The following is a 24,068-nucleotide window of genomic DNA, read 5'->3' on the forward strand; positions in this document are numbered from 1 at the left end:
AAGACCAGGCTTTTTGGAGTCAACCTTAAACAAATAACTAAGAGAAATTGTTTTCAAAATGTATTCTTTTTTTTTTTAGTAGATCTTTATGGGAGTATAATTGCTTCACAATACTGTTAGTTTCTGCTGTATAACAAAGTGAATCAGCTATACGTATACATATATCTCCATATCCCCTCCCTCTTCAGCCTCCCTCCCACCCTCCCTATCCCACCCCTCTAGGTCCCCACAAAGCACCGAGCTGATCTCCCTGTGCTATGCGGCTGCTTCGCACTCGCTATCTATTTTATATTCGGTAGTGTATATATGTCGATTCTACTCTCACTTCGCCCCAGCTTCCCCCTCCCCTCCCCACTGTGTCCTCAAGTACATTCTCTACATCTACATGTTTACTCCTGCCCTGCCACTAGGTTCAGCAGTACCATTTTTGTTGTTGTTTTTTTTAGATTCCATATATATGCGTTAGCATACGGTATTTGTTTTTCTCTTTCTGACTTATTTCACTCTGTATGACAGACTCTAACCTAAATGTCCATCAACAGATGAATGGATAGAGATGTGGCACATATATACAATGGAATATTAGCCATAAAAAGAAATGAAATTGAGTTATTTGTAGTGAGGTGGATGGTCCTAGAGTCTATCAAAATATATTTTGATGAATTAATTTGATGTGTTGGGAAACACACACACACACCCCAAAAGACAACATGAGTCAACACCCTAGGCATTTCCAGATGAAATTAGAACAGAATTTCATCCTTTCTGGAAACTGGCTCGCTTTCAGATGCAAAAAACCAGAAGTTCCACTTTGCCTCTTCTTTTGGGGGTAAGATTTCATAGGAGAAGAGGTGATGGTTTTAAATGAGTTTTCATTCTTGTGTGCTGGGGGAATATCAGCCTGGAGGAGCGTGTGAGGGGACCTGCGAATGACATGCCTGTGCTGTTTGTGTGTCTCTGGAAGGGTCTATGGAGACCTATCCAGAGTGGAACATGCGACTCAGACTCTCCTTCCATGTAGAACTAAATTGGTCCTAGTTAGGGTAAATTCAGAGTATCCCATATAAAGCTAGTAAGGGTACTGAAATCCAAATGGAGGGAGGACAGCACAGCAAACAACCCAATGAGAAGATAAACGCTGGAGGGAATGTTTCATAGATTTGGTATTTGGGACACTCCACTGCCATTTCTCTCTTCCCATTTGTTTTTCAACTGATTGGAAAACTACTAATGAGCATGTTTACATTTTCTCCAGTTGTTTTACCCAAGTGTGAGACCAGCTGGGGAGAGGGGTTTGTTCCCTGTCCAAAGCCCTAGCCGTCTCTCCCTCTGTCTTCCTCTCACCCGCCGGCTGCCAGACCCCCTCTGCCCTGCCAAACCCCTCCTGGCCGTCTCACCACCCCTCTCCCTGGGGTTCTCTCTGTGTTCAGCACTGGCCAGCAGCCCCACCACATGTTTTGCATTGCTCACACCCTCCCTTCTCTACCCGCTTTGTTGTCATTTGTTTTGTTTTGAAGGGGATGAGGTGCAGAGGAGGTCTTGGGTTTGTGCCCTTCCACTCAGCTTCAGAACTGGAGCCGGCCAGGGCTGCATTTGCTCCCCTTTCTGTGCTGAGCTCAAAAGCCCCTGTAGGAGAACGTCCTTCTGTACTCTCACGCTTCTTCAGGATGCATTTGCTCTCTCTGGGATGCTCTGAATTTCTAGTGTCTGCTCTCTGTAACCCAACTCATTCTCAGTTGCTTTGCTCTTTCCTTCTGATGAGGATGTCTCAAGCTTCGGTCATTTAGAAAACCGCCTTCACAAGGTTTTCCATGACCTATGACATAATTTCTGTGAATTCTCTGTTGGATGTGGTTGTTATAATTTATTCAAATACATTTTATAGCAAACCCTTAACTATGAAAAACCCCACTTACTCCCTGTGCATCATCTTGCATATCTCCAGGTATGTGGACACTTCTCTTCTTAGCCCTTCCTGTGTAAGACTCTCCATCCCTTCCTGAAGCACTGCTGGGTTGCTCAGCCTTCATGTTGCCCTCAGAGTAGTCATTCGAGCTCTCAGTTTCCAGTCTGTTAGCCAGTTCTTTTAGGCCATACCCTAAGATAGTTTCTCAAATTCATTAGTTGAAGAGATGATTTGGTGATGCCAGTTCTGCCTAGGCCAGTGGTAATAAATATTTGTTGGTGGATGTATGAATTAAATGAAAACCTTTACCTCCCTTGTCAGCAGTTTTATTTTTATTTTTTTTCAATGTCAAACATATTTAATCAACTATAAGTGCAGTATTACATATAAAATTTCACTGGGTCTTGATTCAGAAGTATTCGGTTCTGGTCTGTTCAGCTCTCTGGGGTTTCTTGTTGTTTTTTTTTTTTAATATCTTTATTGGAGTATAATTGCTTTACAGTGTTGTGTTAGTTTCTGCTGTATAACAAAGTGAATCAGCTATATGCATATGTATATCCCCATATCCCCTCCCTCTTGCATCTCCCTCCAACCCTCCTTATCCCAACCCTCTAGGTGGTCACAAAGCACCGAGCTGATCTCCGTGTGCTATGCAGCTGCCTCCCACTAGCTGTCTACTTTACATTTGGTAGTATATATAAGTCCATGCCACTCTCTCACTTCGTCCCAGCTTACCCTTACCCTCCCCGTGTCCTCAAGTCCATTCTCTATGTCTGTGTCTTTATTCCTGTCCTGCCCTTAGGTTCATCAGAACAATTCTTTTTAGATTCCGTATATATGTGTTAGCATATGGTATTTGTTTTTCTTTTTCTGACTTACTTCATTCTGTATGACAGACTCTAGGTCCACCCACCTCACTACAAATAACTCAGTTTCGTTTCTTTTTATGGCTCAGTAATATTCCATTGTATATCTATGTGCCACATCTTCTTTATCCATTCATCTGTCAGTGGACACTTAGCTTGCTTCCATGTCCTGGCTATTGTAAATAGAGCTGCAGTGAACATTTTGGTACATGACTCTTTTTGAATTATGTTTTCCTCAGGGTATATGCCCAGTAGCGGGATTGCTGGGTCATATGGTAATTCTATTTTTAGTTTCTTAAGGAACCTCCTTACTGTTCTCCATAGTGGCTGTACCAATTTACATTCCCACCAACAGTGCAAGAGGGTTCCCTTTTCTCCACACCCTCTCCAGCATTTATTGTTTGTAGATTTTTTGATGATGGCCATTCTGATTGGTGTGAGGTGATACCTCATTGTAGTTTTGATTTGCATTTCTCTAGTGATTAGTGATGTTGAGCATCCTTTCATGTGTTTGCTGACAATCTTTATATCTTGTTTGGAGAAATGTCTCTTTCTGTCTTCTGCCCATTTTTGGATTGGGCTGTTTGTGTTTTTGATATTCAGCTGCATGAGATGCTTGTAAATTTTGGAGATTAATTCTTTGTCAGTTGCTTCGTTTGCAAATATTTTCTCCCATTCTGAGGGTTGTCTTTTCATCTTGTTTATGGTTTCCTTTCAGCACAGTGTTAGAGTCTGAATTCTAATGTCTGCACACAGCCTTCTCGTTTTTCTTTCCTCCTTTCTTTTCTTTTTTTTCTTCCTTTCTTCCTTCCTTCTTCCCTCCCTCCCTACTTTTCTTCCTTCCTTTTTTCCCAGCTCCCCTTTTTAATTAAAAAATTGGGATTTGATTTTGAAGCTCACTTTGTAAAGAAACTCTTAACAGACCATGCACAGAATATGTCCTTAGTTAGTAGGAGAGTCTGGGGTTTTTTTCAGAGACCCTCTATTGACTCTCTGAGTTGAAACAGTTTAGACTCAACATAAAATATGCCTTGTTTACCCAGGCTCTTCATGCTCTGCATACTGTTACAGTCCTTGAAGAGCTTGTCAGTGACAAGTAAGATAAATGAATGAAGAGGACTTTACAAGTGTTTAAAAGCTAAGTATAGCATGTGCTGTCCACTACTTAATTAAACAGACCTGCGCTAAACTAAGTAACTTTGTGGTGGAAACTTCTAGGGCCTTCCCTTTCTGCAAGACCCCCACCGCCTCCAACAGTGCTCAGGATGTTAGAAATTTCTTGGTTGTCTGCAGTTGCTAATGTGTTAGCCTAGGTTTGAAACCATCGTATTGGTTAAAGCATTAAAAATTAGTGTGGATTGTGGATAATGACTTTTGAATTTATATTAGGGCTTAGTCAGCAATATGGACTCCCTTGGGGCTTGATCAGGATTTTATAATGTGTCTGAGTTTCATCCTTTTCACAGAGAACTTTAAAAAACAAAAGTGAGCTGCTTCTCTCATCAGCTCTGATTAGGGTCAGTGTCCAGAGAGTCAGAGCCCATTCCCAGCTCAATCTTTTTTTTTTTCCGGTACGCGGGCCTCTCACTGTTGTGGCTTCTCCCGTTGCGGAGCACAGGCTCCGGATGCGCAGGCTCAGTGGCCATGGCTCACGGGCCCAGCCACTCCATGGCATGTGGGATCCTCCCAGACCAGGGCACGAACCCATGTCCCCTGCATCAGCAGGCTGTCTCTCAACCACTGCGCCACCAGGGAAGCCCTCCAACTCAATCTTAATTTTTATAATAAAGGGGTCAGTCTTTATGAATCTGAGCAGTGGGGTAGAGTGGTTACTTAGGAAGCTTTGGCATCATAATCCCAAATCTATCATTTGTCTGATCTTGGGTAAGTTTCTTAGTCTTTCTCAGTTTCTTTCTTTCTAAATACTACCACTGCTATTATTTATTTTACTTTGACTTTCCCTTTTTTCCCATGCATTACAAAGGCATTTTTCTCAAACTTATCCCACAATCTCAGCTCACAATATTGTAGCAAAGAAGGCAAATAGAGCTGTCATACTGGTAAGCCTCAGTGTCTTTATCTGTAAAGTGGGGATAATAGCAGCCTCTAGTAGGGCTGATAGTAAGGTCATATGCATTTGAGTTGCTCTTGGTTCTTATGGGCTTCTGCATCTGTGATAGCAGCCATTAAAGATTTTGAATATGCCCCTCCCCGGCAGCCTACATCAGAGCATTGGTGTGACTGCCTAGAAGAGATGACAACAGCAAAGTGCTGTGCTTGGCACACAGCAAGGGCTAGGAAACCCTAGTTATTATCACTGATATTCACGGGAGGCTCTGTCTCACAGTGCCAGCCTGCCTTCTGCTACTATTAAGGATACTAAGCTCTACATCATTAGAAAAGTACATAGAACTCTTCCTCTATAAATAATTCTGCCCCCATGGGCTGCATTGGGTGATAGCAGAACAGAGGTGGTGATATTCTCAGCTGTAATTGCTGCCCATAACCCTTTGGGGAATTCCTCAGGTTCCTAAGGTGACAGCAGGAAGTACTTTATCAGAATAATCTCCCTCCGTTGCTTTTAGAAGGGGAAAAAAAAGAAAAGAAAAGAAAAACTACAAAAAGAGTACAATAAAGAAGAAGAACAGATCAACATCTATTCATGTGGAGTCTGGTTCATGCTAAAACATTCTTTCCTCTCTTGCCCATTTTATAGATACAGGAACTAAGGCTCATGGAAAAGTGATTCAGTTTGAGTCACAGAGTGAATATTTGGCAGAAACAGTGTTAGTCTTAGGCCTCTGTTACTTGCCTAAGAAAGGTGAGAGATCTGTCTCCCTAGGTAATGAGAAATTTCAGAGCTGTCCATGAAAAGTCCTGGTAGTCACAGAAATGTTAGTCCTGCGCAGACCTTAGACTTTTGCTGAGATTCCCACAAAAACAGACACAGAGACAGGGATTTGGTGCAGGTGGTTTCTTTGGGAGGTGATCCCAAGAAGCATGGTGAGAAAATTGAGAAGTGACACAGGGAAGTAAAAGGCAGATAAAGATGTATTAATGGGTGGGTTCCCAATATAGTCAACCAGGGCTGCACCCTGCTGGGAACCTACTGAGAGATTCTGGAACACACCATAGTATGGTCCCACTAAGGGACTCGGGTGCTGGTTATTTATCCATCACCTCCCTCCCTCATAGATTGAGGGTTTTTCTAAGGGTATGAACTGCCCAACTCTTCTGTCTGCCCTGTTCCGTGGCAAAACCTGCCCCTGTGACCAGAGGAAGACCTCACGTAGAGAGAGGTGCAGGGGCTTGAGGTGGGAAGATAGCAGCACATCCAGGACTGCCCATTCAGTCTACAAGTGACCTCCAGGGTGGAACAAGAGGATATGGGAGGGGCACTGACTTCCCTATAACAATTAAAAATAAAATAAAATAAGAGTACTTAATGAGTAGGTACAAAAATAGCAGCCAAACCATCCATGGTGACTACTAATTTTATGTCTATAAATAAGGACTAAGGGAAAACGGCATCAGCAAAGTTGTGGGGGAGAGTCTCATCAATGTGCTGTTTGGCTGCAGATAGATGGCAGGAAGAACTGATGAGCTGAATGAGTCAGAGGAGGTCAGAGCAGTTTTCAAGGCAGGACTGATGCTGCAGCAGTAGATTGTATAGATATTTGTAAATACAGAGATGTCCAGAGCCTGGCCCATTTTCCCAGAGATGTCATAATTTGACATGTGTGAACATATGGCTATGGCTCTTCTTAACTTCTTTCCAAAATGCCCCAAGCTGATAAATTCTGAGAAATAAGATAGGAATTATCATCTCAAATATTTTTCCTGCTCTCCCCACATCCAATAAAGGAATGAGGAAACCACCACCCCAACACACACACGCACACACACACGCACACACACATGCCATGTTTTGGGTTTCAGTTCCCCTCATTGACCTATTTTTCCTCTCATGGTGATTAGAGAGCGAGTTTACCATGGAATCTCCCCAGTCCACTCTTCCTTATACCCATGTCCACACCAACTTTCAAATCTTCGTTCAAGGGTCATCTGACCCATGGAGCCTTATTGATGTCACAGACCTGAGCTAGAGGGGATTTCCCCTGCCTCCAGACACTCATGTAAACCAAGCCTTTCTCCTTGTTTTTCTTCTCGTATTGTGTTATAGTCCATCCTCTAATTCCTCATGTATTTATCTTTGCCTTGTTGCATGCATCTGGCCTGTGACCTTACCCTTCATACACTACCGTAGGACTCTGGAGTCAGAAACCTGAGTTTAAGTCCTTTTCCTCTGCTCACTAACTGAGTGATCATGGGCTTGGTTTCCTCTTCTGTAAAAGACAGCTCATAAGAATAGCTGTCTCAGGATTTAGTGAATGCATTCTGCTCAGACCCTTAGCCTGGCACATAATTGTTCTAGTCTTTATGGTTGCAGGAGTTTGGTAAGTGTTGAATGAATTTCTGTGCAATGTCCACAGTAGAAGGCGTCCCTTCAGTGATTCTTACTTACTCCCATAAGGTTCCCTAATGCAGCATATTCCCCTAATAGTTTCTTCACCCTCTTGCTTCATTTTGTCCTGTAAGAGTGACCCAAGCATTGGAACCCAGACCCCACTCAGTTATGATTCATTGCGGTGTGGGCCTGGTGGATGTTCAGGAAATCCCTTCCCTTTTCACTGTTCAGTTGTTGTCTGGTTTTTTCATCTTTAACTCAGAGACAAGAACTGTTGACCTTGCTCTAACTTCACAGAAACATGACCAGTAGAAGAGTTCTGGACTATTTCGGATTTCCCTGGCAGGAAAGAGGGAGAAAGAAAACCTAAGAGAAGAAAGTGTAATTGCTATTGTATGGTATTATCTCCATATCCCATAGCAACAAATCTTATTATATATTTTTTATTATTTAAACCATAGTCATGAAGGTTTTATTGTTAACTTGATCCAGATGACTGATCAAAGCATAGTTCATTATTGCCACCTTGCTAAAATATTTTTAAAGGCAGTTTTAATGTTACACTTTTATAGCTACATATTGCTCTTAAGCTATTGAGTCTATTACTAGTCAATCAAGGATTTTCATTTTGTTTCAAGAGCTCCTTGGATAAACTCTTCAGAAATGTCAAGAGAGATGGAGTGTATGACACCTTTTCACAGATGGTGTTCATCAGGGATTTTAGTTAATGGATACAGTTTCAGTTTTCCATGGTTGACTTTGGGTGCTAATGAAAGTATTCTAAAGATTCTTGCTCTTCCAAATGCTAGACAATAGGAAGGAAATGAACCCCATAACACTCCCACACTCTTTATTCTTAATGATGTAAGTACTCAAAGACAGGGAGTATTTCAGTAGGTTCATTTTATTCAAGAACAGAATATTTCTCAAACAAGAACAATTTGACTTTTGTAACAGCTCCAAAACTATACATTTATCCTGTTCTCTCACTCCCAAGAACAACAACAACCAAAAACACATGCACAGTAGGGAAGGTTAAACTATCACGTGAAGAGTTACATACTCACCTGGCTCATCATAGATGCTAATTGTGTATTTTTTCCTTTCATGTGTCGTGAAGTGGCCTGTTCATTCCTTCGTACATTTACACATTTATTCCACACACATTTACTTGCTATTTATATACCAGACTCTGTTCTAGGTGGTGAGTCAAAGGGTAAATCACACCTAGTGCTTCCCTCAAGAGAATTTCAACATAGTGACAGAGAAAGCCCAGAAAGCACGTGACTACTTAACCATTCATTGACATAAGTGCTATGATGGAAGTGGGTGGGGTAGGTACAGAATTCTGGGAGAGGCAGTAGAGGGGAACTTAATCCCTTCTGAGGTGGACTTACGGAAAGTGGTTCTGGAGGTGATGGTGTTGAAGCTAAGACCAGAAGAACTAATGAGTATTAAGCCAGGTAAAGGGGGAGAGGATAAAAGGCATGACAGGACCATAGATCAGCCTGTCCCAGGGCAGGGAGGGGAGGATAGGCAGCCAAGAGGTGAACAGCAGTTACCTCACAAGAGCTTCGTAAGCTACGGAGGAGATGGGACTCTTTCCTGAGGGCAGTGGGGAGCCTCTGAGGAATCTAAAGCCAGGTAGTAACAGAGGTCTGATGTCACTCTTGACTACAGATTGTGTTCAATGTGAAGCAAGAGTGTAGCAGGAGAACTGTTAGGAGCCTATTGCCCCAGAGAAATAAGGTGGCGCCTGGAAGAAAGAGGAAGTAGAAAATGAAATCTGATGAGATTTGTCTCAGCAGTCATGACATAATACAGTAAAACCAATATAACACAGTTAGCCAAAGGCGAACGTGTCAGGTCAGCAGTTTGGTAAACTCTGAAAAGGAAATAAAAATGGACTTCAGTGAATTACTAAATGAGGCCATGAGTTGCCAAGTGCAGAGCTGTGGAAAGCTATCTAGTTCCAACTCTATATTAGCTTTCCTGGGATTTCAGTTATGACTGCCCAGAGGATTTGCTGTCTAAGGCTTTGTGGTGGGCACCTTGTATATCTATCTGATGGCTGCAGGGATGTGAACCATCACCTGGTAAACATGTCTGGAAATATTTGAACAAATAGTATCCTTGTTCCAATCCTTCTTAAAATTTTCTGCAGTTTTTCTTCCATCCACCTTTAGGGAATGTTATTCATGGCTTCCTATCCTTCTAGACCATTCTTGGTGTGTTAGGAAACCAATATAATTGGGTGGAGATGAGGATAGGTAGTGTAGATTGAAAAAAAATTTTTAAGAGATCCATTTCCAATTTGACAATTAAATGGGTAGGATTGGTCAAACTTTTCTACGGAAGGGAAAACTAGCAACCAGCCTGTAAGAGATCGGTCATAGTTTAGGGGACGTGCTACAAGCAAGATAAATAAAAATGGTCTAAAATATCAGGCTAAACTCTCATTTTTCATCTCCATTTCACACTGTTCTCTTCCAGCCCAGACTAATCAAAAGAAGCCTCTTCCGCTCACAATTGCTCTGTGTACATTTCCCCCAGATCTGGTATTCACATGAACAACGTGGTTTATTTATATTTCAGCACCAAATTGGAAAGATGACATCATTCATTTACAGTCTTTATCCCATGACATGCCTATTCTCCAACACCTCATTTCAGCAGACACATTTAGGACTGCATATAGCATCTTGTTTAGCTTGTACATTCTTTTATGGGATACAGTTCAAAGGTAGGGAACTTTAAGCTTGTCGCTGGTAAGAAAATAATCTCATAAAATCACAGGAGCTTCCCCAAAGGATAAGGGCATTATGATGTTTACAATAGCAGAGTTATTATTTGTTCATTTAGGCTTCATCATTCATTCTTGGGCGAGTCCCTTCCTTCTTGACCATAGCAGATCTTACAGCTCCCTTCAGACTTCCAGAATTCTATTAGAAGAAACAATTCCAGATTTATTAGTTCATGAGTTCAAAAGTATAGGCTCCTGACACTACTGGAATTTTAGGTGTAAACGCTGAATTTCACAATCTCGTGTACAAGAGATTCCCGGATAGGGGAATCTCAGCACTTGGTCGGCAACAGCTCCACTGACCTGCTCTTTCTTACAAGATGTAACTTGTCCATTGGGTCTTCTGACACTTTAAGTGGACAAGTGAAGGATGGAAATGCTATCAGCTGCCAACGGTTGCCTGAGATTTTTTAATTAGATTTTTAGGTGGCTCTTTCCCTCTACTTTTATTGTTTTTATCTATACACACGCATGTTTTTATGTCCACTCTGGGGCCTTTCAAATACTGTACACATTTTTAAAAAATGGAGTGAGTAAATCATGAGACATCCTCTGTCACATAGAATTGCGATGTGAGGTGTTTCCAAAACTTAACAGAACTGAAGCATTTATGAGAAAGCTATTTCTACCTGTTCGGCTGTTTGCCTTTTTTGCTAGCAACACGGCTAAGAGAAAAGCCTAGCGATTGAGAATTGGAAGGCCCGGAAAATGTCCATGTTCTATGTCAAGAAAGAGACTCTGGGGACTGAAATCTATGCCTTGATTTCCTAGCTATAAATGAAGATAGTAATAATTCCTCCCAGGAAAGTTTTGAGGTTAAGTTAGATCATACATGAAAAATACTATAAGAGTAGACGGCTAGGTCCAGAATTATTATCACAGTATTATTTATATTACATAGTAAAATTCCAACTAGCTGGAGGCTCTGCCAGCCTCTGACTTCCAGCTCTCTTCAAGTGCTGATGGCTTGGTGTCATGAGCCACCAGTGATATTGTTATGGCAACTCATGAGATGTCCTCAACTCTTAGTGACCTTCCATGGCTAAGGACAGTCATGCACCTCGCCTCTAGAATGGCAGCGTCCCTCAAAATTATGGCCCCTTCTTTCTTTCAGTCACTGGTTGCAACAGCATGCATAATGTTATCTACATCTACTTGGCCCTGTGTTAGATTCTGGAGAGAGGCAGATGAAAGAAACAGCCTCAAGTTTACTGACAAATGGACAGATAAATCGGTGGTTAGAGAGGGGTGGTAAGCAGGAGGCACACGTCACCTTCTCTCAAGGGTGGGGTCAGGGAAAGGCCAGACACAGAAGTTAGAGGCAAAGGAAGGTGGCTGGGGGAGGTGTCACAGGCAAAGGAAACAACATGTATTAAGAAGGAGAAGTGTCTTCCAGTAAACAACAGCAATAATAATAGTAATAATAGCATGACTTTTATTTCAAGCCCATTTTGTGCCATATCCTGGACTGACTTGAAGTCCATCGTATCATTTTCTCCTTAGAACAACCGCAGGGAAGGGGGTACTGTTACTCCCATTTCGAAGTTGAGGAAATTGGGGCACAGAAATAGTTAACTCTCAGGAGACCATGTAACCAGCAAATAGGTGGAGCAACACTTGAACCCAGACGGCCTTATCTCCAAACCCACACTTGTAGTCTCTGCATTTCCTGGCTTTCTGAGCTGGATATTTGTATCTGCCTTTTTCCAGGGTCGTTAGGCAGTTTTCTAGATTCTGTGACCCTGTTAGGTCGATTGATCATTGGTCTCTTTCTTGCCCCACATAATAAAACAGTACACTTCTATGGCCCTTGGGGTTTAACTATGATACCTAGTTGTCTCATGTGACAAACATAACAGGGAGTAAAGCTCTTCTCCATCAACTTCTCTTTTTTTTGCTTAATTTCTTCAAAGAACAGTATCAGTTAAAATGTCCATAGAGTGCCCTTTCCCTAGAAGTCATCATGGTAACAAACCATCCCCATCAGTATTTTTGCATTTGGTAGCTTTTAAGTGGATTTCTCTGCCTTGTCTTGCAAGGCCACTGTTTGTCTGTAGTTCTCTGTCTCCATCCAGGCCTTTTCCATCTTTTCATCCAGGGCTTCCCTCTCTTGCTTGCTCTAGAGTGTAGAATGTGACCATTGACAGTATGTGATTGCAGGCTTACTCCGGATCTCTGTGATCGCTTGATAACATAAAACAAAGCACTTTAGTATGTGTCCATTTATTGCCTTTTAAATCTCGTGGGGGGAAGTACACTTACATTTCTGAATGGAGATCCAGCAACATAGTGGCTTCAAGGATGTGACAAAACCTCTTTCGCCAAAGCTCATGGCATGGTGCATTCTTTGTTAAGTTCCAATGTAACTAAAAATGAGAGCTGTTCCTTAAAAAGGAACAAAGGGAGCCCTATAGGTGCTGTAATTATGCCCTGAGTCTCTTTGGCTGGTCTTCTAGCTCCTGATGGAATCTTCCCTGGTTTTTGTTCTGTGCAGACCCAGAACAGAATGAAGCTGATGGCAGACAACTATGATGAGGACCACCACCACTACCACCACCACCACCATCACCACCACCACCGATCTCCTGGGAGGTCGCAACATTCCAATCACAGGCCCTCTCCTGACCAGGTTAGTTTCATTGCCGCTTACCTCCAAGACCCCTTTTACCCTTTGGATATTCTAAGATAAAATAAATAATCCTCAAGAAATAATAAACAGCATAAAGTGATACGTTCTTTGAACTGAAACTAATAGCTTTGGTATTTATTTCCATCACTCAAGGAATCTAAATGTTTTCCTTTCTCCTTCCTCTTTAAGGTTTTGTCTGTTCTTGTTTATGTTATGCATTTTCTTTCCTCCTCTCCTTTCTTCTTTCATAGATATGTAGTCTGTTGCTGGCTCAGTATCTGATGGTGGCTTACTTTGGAATGTCTCTTTCAGAGTTTTAAGAGAAAGCACTTTGTTTCCATGAGATTGGCAATCAGAGAAGCCTTGAGTTTGGTGAGGACAGTCCTAGAAAATTCCTTAGTGATGCAAATTAAAAGTGGGGTAAAACAACATGAAAAGAAATCAGTTTTGCTTGCATTTTAGCCAGTGAAGTCAAGGGGTCCAGTTTATTTGATTTGGACCCTATCTTCTCCCTTAACTAAGTAAAGAAGTGAAGAGATGGATTGACAAAAACACAGCCCTCCTGTGGTTTTCAACGATATTCACATTCACCCACCACATGCAAAAACCATGTTTAGCATTAAAACTCTTGAAGGTAAATTTTGTGGAAATTATGAAATCAAATGCAAACTAGCAGGATAATATAGTCAATATTGACAGTAATTCCTCCTTTATTGTACTATGACCTTTTTTTAAAGTAGTTTAACTTATACAATACATTTTAAGAGGGATGGGGTCATAGGTAATGGAATGGAATCATCTGGGTAAATGTGAATGCCTTTGTTCTGTATTTCTAAATATGTTGAGGGAAGGGTTTATTTGAATTACCTGTGTGAGGAGGAGTTTACCTGTTTGTTGGAGGAAGGGGTGTTTATTGTACTGCTAAAATTTCTTTTTTAAGGTGGCTCTGTTTCCTTTTTACCTCATCACTCTCCATCCCATAGGAGAAGTTAAGATTCCAAGTCTCCAAGATGTTTTCCCATTAGTACAACTCCAGGGGGCACCATTTATATAGTACACAACAAAAAATATACCCCCTGGAGCTGTGCAGTGAGGTAGCTCCAATCGGAGGGCTCCCCGCCCCCCCAGCTTAGCCCCATCCTTGTACTGGGAAACATTTGCCCTCGGAGACCTCAACCCTGGAGAAGATGTCCACACAGGACATCTTAGTTTCTGAAGCCAAGTGCAGAAAGGCACAGGTTTATGTCATTAGCTCTCAAAAATGGTTCTCAGTTTGGAGATCAGCAAAATGGAGAGAGAGATTAATTTTATGTCATTATCTCGTATGTCTGTGGTTTGGGTCTGATTTGGTTTTATGTATTCAGTTCTCATCCCTCACAACCACCACCACCTCCCCACACTCACCTGCCCCAGTATACCTGGCATCCTGCTAACTAATTCATTCTCACTCTTGATGCCTGCCCTTTGCTCCTTTACCTTCTGCCGTGAGGTGTAAGTGTAAGGCTTTATTGGTGCTAGAAGGCCACCCTGGAATTTCCCCCAGAGAAACAGGAACAGAGAACACTAGAGGGACGGAAAGAAGGTTTGGAGGCAAATTAGGGAAGTGGTTTGCACAAGGACCTGCTGAGGTAACCGTCTTGTTTCATCATGGAGACACATACTCTAATGTGTTCTGCTAGAAACACGGTGCCAGTTCAAATTTACCTTCCTTGTGAGTGATATTTTTTACGAAAGTTAGTCTCCAGATACCTTTCCAGAGACCTTTAATTATTAGACTAGAGTACTTGCCTGTTTGGTTGACCCTCTTACGTTTGCCTACAGACACTAGAAGTTGTCATGGAGCAGAAATAATTGCTCAGGGGTGGTGCCCTCCACAGAAGAATTAGCATTCCTTGAGGACTGTCTGACTAACATAGGTGGTCAGGACCTCTGGTACACGTTTCTCACTGGCACTGTTAGGAAGGTGGTGATCACCCTCCACTTTCACTTTCTCCCTCTCAGTAACTACCCTAAGCAAACCATGAACATAGAGGCAGAGAGCCTCATCCTCTTCTACAGATGAAAAATCCAGGCCCTGAGAGGAGGGGGTCCTCAACCGACTAGAGTCCTGCTGCTGGGTCTTTGCTCATCCAGCCGATACTTGGAGCACATGTTCCACGCCGGCCACTTTGCTGGGCTTGGGGAAGAGGATGCTGGGTAATACCCCTGTATTCAAGGGGTTTGCTGTCTGGTTTAGAGCAAAAGTCTGACGTCTCATTCAGTTCCGTTCAGGATCTTGTCAATCAGAACAAGACAGATAACAGGTAGTTATAACTTAATTAGGGGGCCCATGACTTAGGAACTGCAGTGGGGTTCACTGTGAAAATGAAATGCCCTTAATCAGAAGGATGGCTTTGTGGTTTTAACCTGGAGTCAGCTAGGCTGTAAAGTTCCCTTGGGCACTTTTTCAATCAGAGAAGGAGGCTTAAGTTAGGAGCCCTGGTAGGAATAGCTTTACTCCTATGACTCCTATGATGGAGATGGCGAGATCCCCTGGGCTGGTTGCCCTTTCTGACTAGGTATCCCAGGTCTTGGATAGTGATGCCTTTCCCTGTACGGGATTTTGAGATTCATAGTCACCAACTCATCTATCAGTATGTGCATTGTTATAAATCTAAGTAAGTCCCAGACTGTAACAGTTATTGAATGGCTGGGAAGTCTTTCCCAGTTGATTGCAAAAGCTACATATAATTGTGTTAGGTACATATACTAATATGTATGGAGTGGAACTACTTCTTTGGAGAAAGTGACAGCTTTATATCAGTATGTGACAACATTAGAGTCTGAAAAATGGATTGATTTGGATGAGATTTAAACTAAACGCTCTTGATGTTAATTGAACTGACTTAAAGGGGAAAGTTCTCTTCCAGGGATTCCTGATTCCCTTCCCATGAATCTTCCAGCCCTGACCTTCCTGTGGCCATGAGGCTGACCAACTATATCTTCTAGAAGAGGGGCTACAAAATGTTGACATTGCCTTTTGAGCTTTATTAAGAGGTCAGATACATGTGAAAATGAAGAAATATAAAAACTCAGCCACTTTTCTACTTTTCCAGAGAAACTCATTTTTCCTTAGGAAATTCAATTTAAGTATTGCCAGGTACTTGCAGAGTTAGATTCTTTTTCCATTTCTCCCCTATCCCTCTCTCCTTTACTATGATTTTGCTTTCTCGGGAGAAACTGAATCCAAGAGTTATAAGTCTAGACTGGGATTTCCCAAAGTAACGTTTGGAACATTAGTCCCATGAGGAAACTCTTGAAATAAAGATTTGGTGGGCAAAGAATTTTGGGAAAGTGCTGTGTATTATAACACGATCTTGGAGAGTCTTTGGTACAATTAACAGATCAAAGGATCTATAAAGCCATATAAGAAAGAAAGCTCTCCAATTTTATTTAACCCAGCATTTCCCAGATTTATTCGATCATGGAATCTTTTTTTCTTCTTCTTTTCTAGTAACATCTGTGCTCTGAGAAATACTGTTCTCAGAGTATCAGGTGAAGAAAGAGACTACCCAGTTTAAAACAGGGCTGATCCAGTTTCCACCAGTGTTTTTCACCAGAAGGTGAAGTTTCAAGGCAAATTTTCCTTATGCTTTGCATAGCAGAAAATGAGAGTGTTCATTTCTTAGGATAACGTTTTTTCAGACTCTAACATCTGAGAATGAGTTATCCCACCAAAAAAAATCAATAGATTGGAATTAAGGGAGCCATTACAAGAATGAGGACCCAGAAAAATGAGGATAATCATAAATACATGGCTCTTCAGAGATTGAAAATGAATGTCATAAGGGGAAGAGAATATGGAGAACATGTAAGAGAAGTCAGTGGGGGTGTGGCAGTCCAACAGCCTAGGCCCCCTACCCTAGAAAGGAACAGTTAATATTTGGTGGCCTGTGACCCCCAGGATAGCCACAGTCATTGAATATGTTCAAGCAGAACATTCAGAGAAACACCAGTAATGCCTTAGGAAATCCTTCAAACCAAGAAGTGGGCACAGAGGCAGACAACAAATATTTCCCATGACACAAGCTACTGGTGAGCTTTGAGAAACAGTTAAGACCAAAGAATAAATAGTACATGCTGGAGACTCATTAGTGATTTTATTTTATTGACGTTACCAAGTCTGACTGATTTTAGAAAAGCTCAGTGGAAACGCAACTTCTCCTAAATGCCCTCTGTACCTGTCATTGTCACTCTCTGTCATTTTCTTTAAGTAGCATCTTTCCTTGTCTTACCATGATGCCAAGATTTTTTACTTATTTTTCTGGGCATCGTATGCTTTTTATAGTCATATTTCATTAATCTCCTTCCAGTGGCTCCCGGGTATGGACTAATAACCCCATGGATAAGAAAAGTATGGCATCAGGGTGAACACCACACTTCAGCCAACTCAAAATGCCAGGCTTGTTCAGACTGCCCTTTGGCTTCCAGGACTCACACTTCTGTCCTTGTGTCTTGAGTTGGATGTTGGGTCTTTAAGGACCTGGATCTTACTGCTTTTTTGTGTGCAAAACACACCTCTGTTTGGTAAAGCATCTGCCATTCTGATTCTAATTTGTGGGGGCCTAACTGGCAAAAACGTAAACATTCTTTTTGGACTGGAAACCCCAGAATATATGGCCACTGTCCAAGCCTAGAACTTGCCTCTCCTCTCTCTCCCTCCTTCTTTGAATGGAAATTCTCACTCACAGGGGTTGGAAAAGTCAAGGCATTTTGACCACCTTGAAGACTTTCAGATCCCAAGTGAAATTTAAATTTCACATTTTACTTATAGAAATCTTACTTCTAAAGGAGGGCTGCGGAGTCCAGGAGCATGGAGGCATAAGACTTATTAAATTGATTAAGGAAATTTGGGGCTGTATCTTATGTCATATTCATACTCTTGGTTACGTATTACAAAGCACAGTCACACTTGTCTGGCCCACAGTAGGCACTTGATAAATGTCTGTTGAATGAGTTGTTCTCGTAGTACCTTTGGGAAATAGGGCAGATGGGAGTATCCCCATTGTACAGATAAAGACACTGGAGCTTAGAGAGGCTGTCAATTTTTCAGGGTCACACACCTGAAAATCAACAGGCCCAAGAGAAGGGCCTGAGTCTCTGAGTGCTGTACCCTGGGGGCAAACCTCCTTGGATGTCAGTATGGATATATTTATGCAACCACATGTATTAAATATGGTTGCATGGCTACAATATTGATTTCCTCTAGAATGCAAATGTGTGTTTTCCCTTTCCTGTCCAACTGTAGCAGATTTTCTCTCATTTTGATTTATTTCCCAAATTTGAATTAAAATGTCATCCCATCAGTTCTCTTCCCATTTGCCCCAGCCTTCCTTGACGTTATTTCCGTTCTTCTGTTTGTGAGCATTCATTTCATTCTCCCCCATTTCCCCTTGCCCTTTACTCTTCTGTATTCCTGCTGTCACTGTGCCAGTGGAAATGTGGCTTCTTACAACTCTCCCACTGCCCTAGAGTCACCAGAGTGAGATCCTCAAGGAGTAGAGAGCCTGGCACAGAGAAGGAGGGGAATTGCTCTAGGTTACAGCGGGCCCTTGGCAGTGGATTGCCAGGACCCACATTCTGTTGCTTACTCATTCATGAGCCTCTGTACACACAAGGCCTGGGACAAGTCAGGCCCCCAGAGCAGAATAAAGGATGCTTCACTTGGCCCAGGGCTGCCATCAGATCAGCCAGGGCTATTGGAGTACTTTCAGACAGTGACCTTATTGTGGCAGAAGCTCGGTTTTCTATTTTGCATCCTCAGCTTTAGGGTGTCCACTCTGCTAATCTATTCCTAGAAATGTGATTGCCCTAATCCTAAATATTACCCACTCCACTTGGCAATTTCCAGAATCTGCCTGCAGATGTAAATAGTGATCTTTGATCCATGCTCTGTTGCTCCTGTTTACTGTGTGGTCCCAGCATGTGTTGGCTCTCAGCTGAAACATGAGTTTGTACCACTGGACACATTTCAGAGCACTGAATGTCCACTTTCATTTTCTGCTGAAAACTCCTATAGAATTCTGCTTGAGACACATGTTATTTTCCCATAAGCCATCAAATAACTTGTTCACTAGAGAACCCAGACCTAGATTTGGCCTTCTCTTCCAACTAGTGGTCATGAGACAGATATACAGATCGTATTTTAAGATATAATGAAATTATCCCAGTGATTCTTGCCATGCTGACTGCACCTATGCTCTCTTCAAAGAGGCTGCAACGCTCACTACGCTGGTTTTGAGATTTCTGGTTTCAAAACATGTCCCCTCTACCCTCTTCTTTCAGGCAAAAAAGCCATAAGGTAGAGTTAGTTCTGAAAATAAAAACAAGGTTCCTGCTGTCTCTCCTTCCCACCTCTGTCCGTGCTGCATACTCCTGAGCTCCCAGAGTGAATTAGTCAGTGTCCTGCAGAGCATTCGCATAGGAGGGGAACTTCCAGCCATCAGGTCCTCATGGAGGTGTGGCTGGAGGCAGGTGACATTTCCAAGCCCCATGTGTTTCTTGGCCCCAGATCTGTCTTGTAACTGCACCCACCCCCCTGCTTTTCTCTTCTTCCTCTTCCTCGTCCTCCGAGGACCTTGAATTTTATGTTTGGTTAACAGGAGTTGGTGGAGTCTCACTGTCCACCCAGAGAAGGAAGAAGTCACAGCAGTTCCTCCCTGGGCCCTGTTACTTCTCAGAAAGCCAACTCAGGGCCCTGGGCTTCCCCACTTGCCCTCTTTGTGAAATGTTGGCTGGGATTCTGTGATTGATGCCCTGCTTTCCTTGCACTTTCACCAACAGATTAGCCAAAGTGCAGCCCTTTGAATTCTAACAAACAGACGAGGGGTTTAACTTGCTCCATTGCCCCCCAGAAGATGGATTCTGTATATAGAGTTGTTATTCCTAGCTTTTGCTTAGGGAAGGAAAAAAAAAAGAATTTATTTTATGTTTTGAGGTTAAATGAATGTGGGATAAATGTATACATAGTGTCCTGTGTGTATATATGTATGTATAGCTATATGTCAGACGAACTGAGGACTTTTCCACATATGGAAGAATTTCTCAAGATCATGTTTAACTAGAAATTTCTCTCCCTAACTTCCCCTGAGTGGGTGTTTGAATATACATTGTATATACATATATGTATGTGTGTGTAAATACATTTTCATGTTACCTACATAGAAGAAAAATTACCACATATCAGAACTTACTATAGTTTCAGAACAAACAAAAAATTTTTTGTTCCCCATGACAGTAACCTAATAAGAAAAGTTACATGTCTTAGGGTTTTAATATCAGTTTCCCATCCAAGCTAGTATGTCTGAAGCTTGACTGAACAAGAGACGATAGAGGTTTTTTGCATTGCAAATCTAATTTCATGGACCACCTCTTGGAAGAAGCCTTTGGGTTTTGGCTTCAAGTAGGGATGAAACCTTCAAATCCAAAAACCCATGAAGAAACCTCTTGTTGGGCTGATGTTTATTGGATGGGATAAGGGTTCAGAGATTTCAACTGTTCCCACTCTTGGGCCAGTCCTCTGAGAATTGGAGTCAAAGATATCCTGGAATGCATTTTGAATTAAATCTTGTGAGCCACTTGCCTCTTTTCTTTTTGTAAACAATAAATTAATTTTCAAAAATCAAAATATAATTGACCTTTACCATTGTATTACGTTTAGTTATATAGCATAATGATTTGATATACGGTTATATTATGAGATGATTACCAGAATAAGTTTAGTTAACATCCTTCAGCACACATAATTGCAAATTTTTTTTCTTGTGCTCACTTGCCCCTTTTCTGATGCTCCTTTTATCACAAGTAGATTGGAAGATGCTATATTTAAAACTCAACAGAGTTTTTTAAGTACATGAAGTAGAAAGATAGCTCAGATGTCGTTTTTTTCTTTATCACTCAAAGACTAACAAAAATCCCCAAAGCTACTAAAACACGAACCAGAGGAATATGTGATTTCTCACCACTGGGAAATAAAGGTGGCAGTTTATTTGTTTGCTTGTTTTTAAGAGCAGAAGCTCTGGAATGACCCTGTCATGGCTGTCTGTGAGGCCACACGTAAGGAAGGAAATGAGGACAAGTGTCTGAACTGTTGAGGGAGGTATTTAACTGCTCCTTCCCCTACTAGCGGTTACGTGCTCACCCAGCCATTACAGCCACAGGAGAGGAAGGGGGGCGGGGCTGATACAGCCCCTTAGGCAGCTGGCTTTGCAGATGAGCAGGTTATTGCCAAAGCTCTTTTATCTGGGTGTGATGTTAATTCCTTACATGTAAGCACATGAGGGCACGATTTGATAAACCCTGCCAGGTAGGATCTTCATGTCTGGGAAAAAGGCAGAGCTGCTTAATGCATCAGGATCCTCCTCTTAGAAAAGGATTTTTCCTTAAAGGAGATTTGAGCCTATTGAAGATTTCAGTCTTACTCTATTTTGGGTAGAGTTGTTTTTCTCCCCTTTCCCTGATTCCTCTTAGTTTTAAACCTTGTTTGCAGTGTTAGGGTTTCATTAAGAGATTTGTTGCAGCATCTTTTGAGTCAGCAGGGGTTTTCAGACACAGTCTACCCTCCCCAGCTTGTAGATGTAACTCATCTTGGCAACATGGAAGCATTGATTCCTTTTCAACTTGCTGCTTTAATCCAGCCCCATTTGTCTAAGAGGCAGCTCTTCAGCTCCCCCTTTGAAAGGGGGTGGCCAACCTTGAAAGGTCTGGAAGCAGGGAAATCCATTTTCTATTGCTAAACACCGATTCGTCTCCTTTTTTTCTTGAACTGATGTAATAACGATCCTGCTGGTCTTCCACACCCCAGGCACTTGCAGCACTCAGGAGATAAGGAACCACAGAAAAGAGAATTGGAAACATTCTTTAAACATATACTGCACACACACAGATTCTGAAAACTACCTTATTTCTGGAACAATAGCATTTTAAAAATTGTGTCAGCATCTATATATTAATGAACTGAATAAACCCTAGCTTTGAACAGCCCAGAGATGTTAAAATAACTAAGGATCGTTTAATACACTATCAGATCCTTTTTATATACACCCTTTTGCCTTTGGTCTTAGGGCAATATCAAATAATTTGTTATAATAGTGACAAACTATCAAATGCTACCAACAGGGATGGGTGTGCCCAGTTATATTTGTATATGTCTGTAATGTCTACACGGCAGTGTAATTTACATTCTCCAGTTTAATTCACACAGCAGCCCTATGAAGTGTCAGGGTCTTCTGATCCCATTTTCTTTTTGAGGCAACTGAGGAAGTGAAAAGTCAAGAGGCTAGGGGATTTGGTTGCCCACTAGCCAGGAAACAGCAGAACCAGAATCTTGTAAAAAAAAAACCCACAATTTTCACTCTGTTTAACAAAGCCGTGCGTTAATGACTGATGGATGAGGGAGTGAAAATAAAGCCCGTCTCCACCCCACCCCTTTTTTATGGCTATCTGGCAATGGCTCAGCTTTTAGCAGATGTTGACTTTGGGCTCCAAAAAAATATTGTTGGCCAAAGTACAGCCTTCCAGCGTTTCCATCTTCAGCTGAGTATCTTGTATCTTTCAGCTGGGAGAGCTGGCACCATGTACTAGAGCTTGGTTTGTCAGAATTACTTTTGCTTGGAGGAAATAGAAAACTAGTTTCTTCAAGTCACCGTATAATGATAGTCCAAAAAATTGAGAAAGTGCCTAAAGATGCCACATTAGAAGTGAGGGAGAATGTCCCACAAGCTTCTCTAATATTCTCCATGGCTTGGCAAAGAAGACTGAGATGGCTGCCTGCCTCAGGGGGTCCCTGTGAGGTGGACTTGCTGAAAACCCACCATGCTGCACCGGCTTGCAGCCTCTGCCTCTCCCTTGAGAAACAACCCCATGTGTCTTTTAAAATACCTTTTTAAAAGATATCTTTTTAAAAATGTCTTTTAAAATGGGATCTCGCCTATCATGTTGCCCCTTAGCCAGTGCCATTCAGCTTTCTCCAACTCAGGTTAGAAGAATAAATCAGGAGTGCCGCTAGTACAATGAGAGGGGGACAGAACCATTCTGGAGAGAAACAAGTAAACGCGATCTTGGCAGCCCTAAGGAGCTCTGGAATCCAGGCAGCCTTCTCTCTCAGTGGAGTGGAGTCATTCAGAAAAGCAAGGACCGATCCTTACATACTTACTCACTTGAAAATACATGTTAAATTCCCACATATGCTGTGAGGCAGTGTGAAGGGAGTGGAGATGCTGCCTTTTCCCTCAGGGACCTTGAAATTTGCTGGGGTGCTGCTGATATGCCCTATCAGGGACAGCTGCTGTGTGCATGTGAGGTTCTCTTTCTTCCAAGAGCCAGAGAGACCCCACCTAAGTTGTACCATCCAGCTCCAACCAAGACCTTCAACAGCTTGCAAAAGGGCAGTGCAAAGTCCTAAGGACTTCAGAGCTGAGCTAAGCAGAACCATCAGATGTTGTCTGGGGCCAACATGAGGCTTCTTTTTGTGGCTTCAAAGTTCACATGTCAGGACAGTGTACCTTTGTGGTCAGACAGACTGAAATTTGATCCCGGCTCCACAGCTCCTGGTCAGGTGTCCTTTAGCAAGCTACCTCATCTTTCTCCCTGAGCCTGCCTTTCCGTGTCTGCACAAAGAGCCTCGCCATAACTGTGTCTTGGTGAGACTTGGTGAAGAAACATGGAAAGCTGTCACACTCTCTCTAACCTGGAGCTGGTGCTAATACCCACTGGCTCATTTCTAGCCCAGGTCAGAAATAAATTAACATTTATATTTAAACAGAGCACAAAGCAGGTATCTGAATCTAGATAGGACTTTTCTATTCTTTGGGAGAACTTGTCTGCAAATGCGTCACACCGGCTGTAACAAATACAAATCACGTAAGAGTTTACAGCCATTTCTGACCTTATCACCTGAACAGAGACATCCATTTATGGGCTAAGCATTCTAGGAGGCAGGAGAGGTGGAAGACACAAATGGGAGGTTTCCAGAGGGAAGGATTGGACTTGACCCTGAGAGAAAACACATTAGTGCCCTGACAAGGCTCAAGGCTTGAGGCTCAATACCCTTGTTTGCAGGTTCACGCCCACTGCTTTCCTTTACACATGCTTTCTTTTGACAATTCTGGCCAAGCCTGCAGTTTGGAAATGCCAAGAGGAGCTGCTTTGCTCGAACCCGGGCACAGAGCACATCATAAATCCCGCGCCGTGGTCCTGCTTTTGTGGCTTGCGTGGCCAAAGTTTGCAGAGTCCTGGGGCTTGAAGTTTGCAGGAAGTGTCAGAGAAGCCGTGAACTGTAGTAGGAGTAGGGGTGGGTCTGGTGACTGTTCACACCACACCCTGTAACTAACCAGGACAGTCTCCCTGCATTTTCCACA

General features: G+C 42.3%; 1 protein-coding gene across 10 annotated transcripts in view; it reads left to right on the forward strand.

Moving 5' to 3' along the window:
- The window catches only part of ERC2 (ELKS/RAB6-interacting/CAST family member 2), a 969,444-nt gene that overhangs the window by 758,604 nt on the left and 186,772 nt on the right, over window positions 1-24,068 (forward strand). For all 10 annotated transcript variants that reach the window (XM_067043890.1, XM_067043893.1, XM_067043897.1 and 7 more), the window contains one exon: window positions 12,538-12,672. In XM_067043890.1, the coding sequence (XP_066899991.1) occupies window positions 12,538-12,672 (135 nt within the window). The remainder of the gene's footprint in view (window positions 1-12,537; window positions 12,673-24,068) is intronic.

Source organism: Kogia breviceps, chromosome 10 (genome assembly GCF_026419965.1).
Source record: "Kogia breviceps isolate mKogBre1 chromosome 10, mKogBre1 haplotype 1, whole genome shotgun sequence".
Taxonomy (NCBI): domain Eukaryota; kingdom Metazoa; phylum Chordata; class Mammalia; order Artiodactyla; family Physeteridae; genus Kogia; species Kogia breviceps.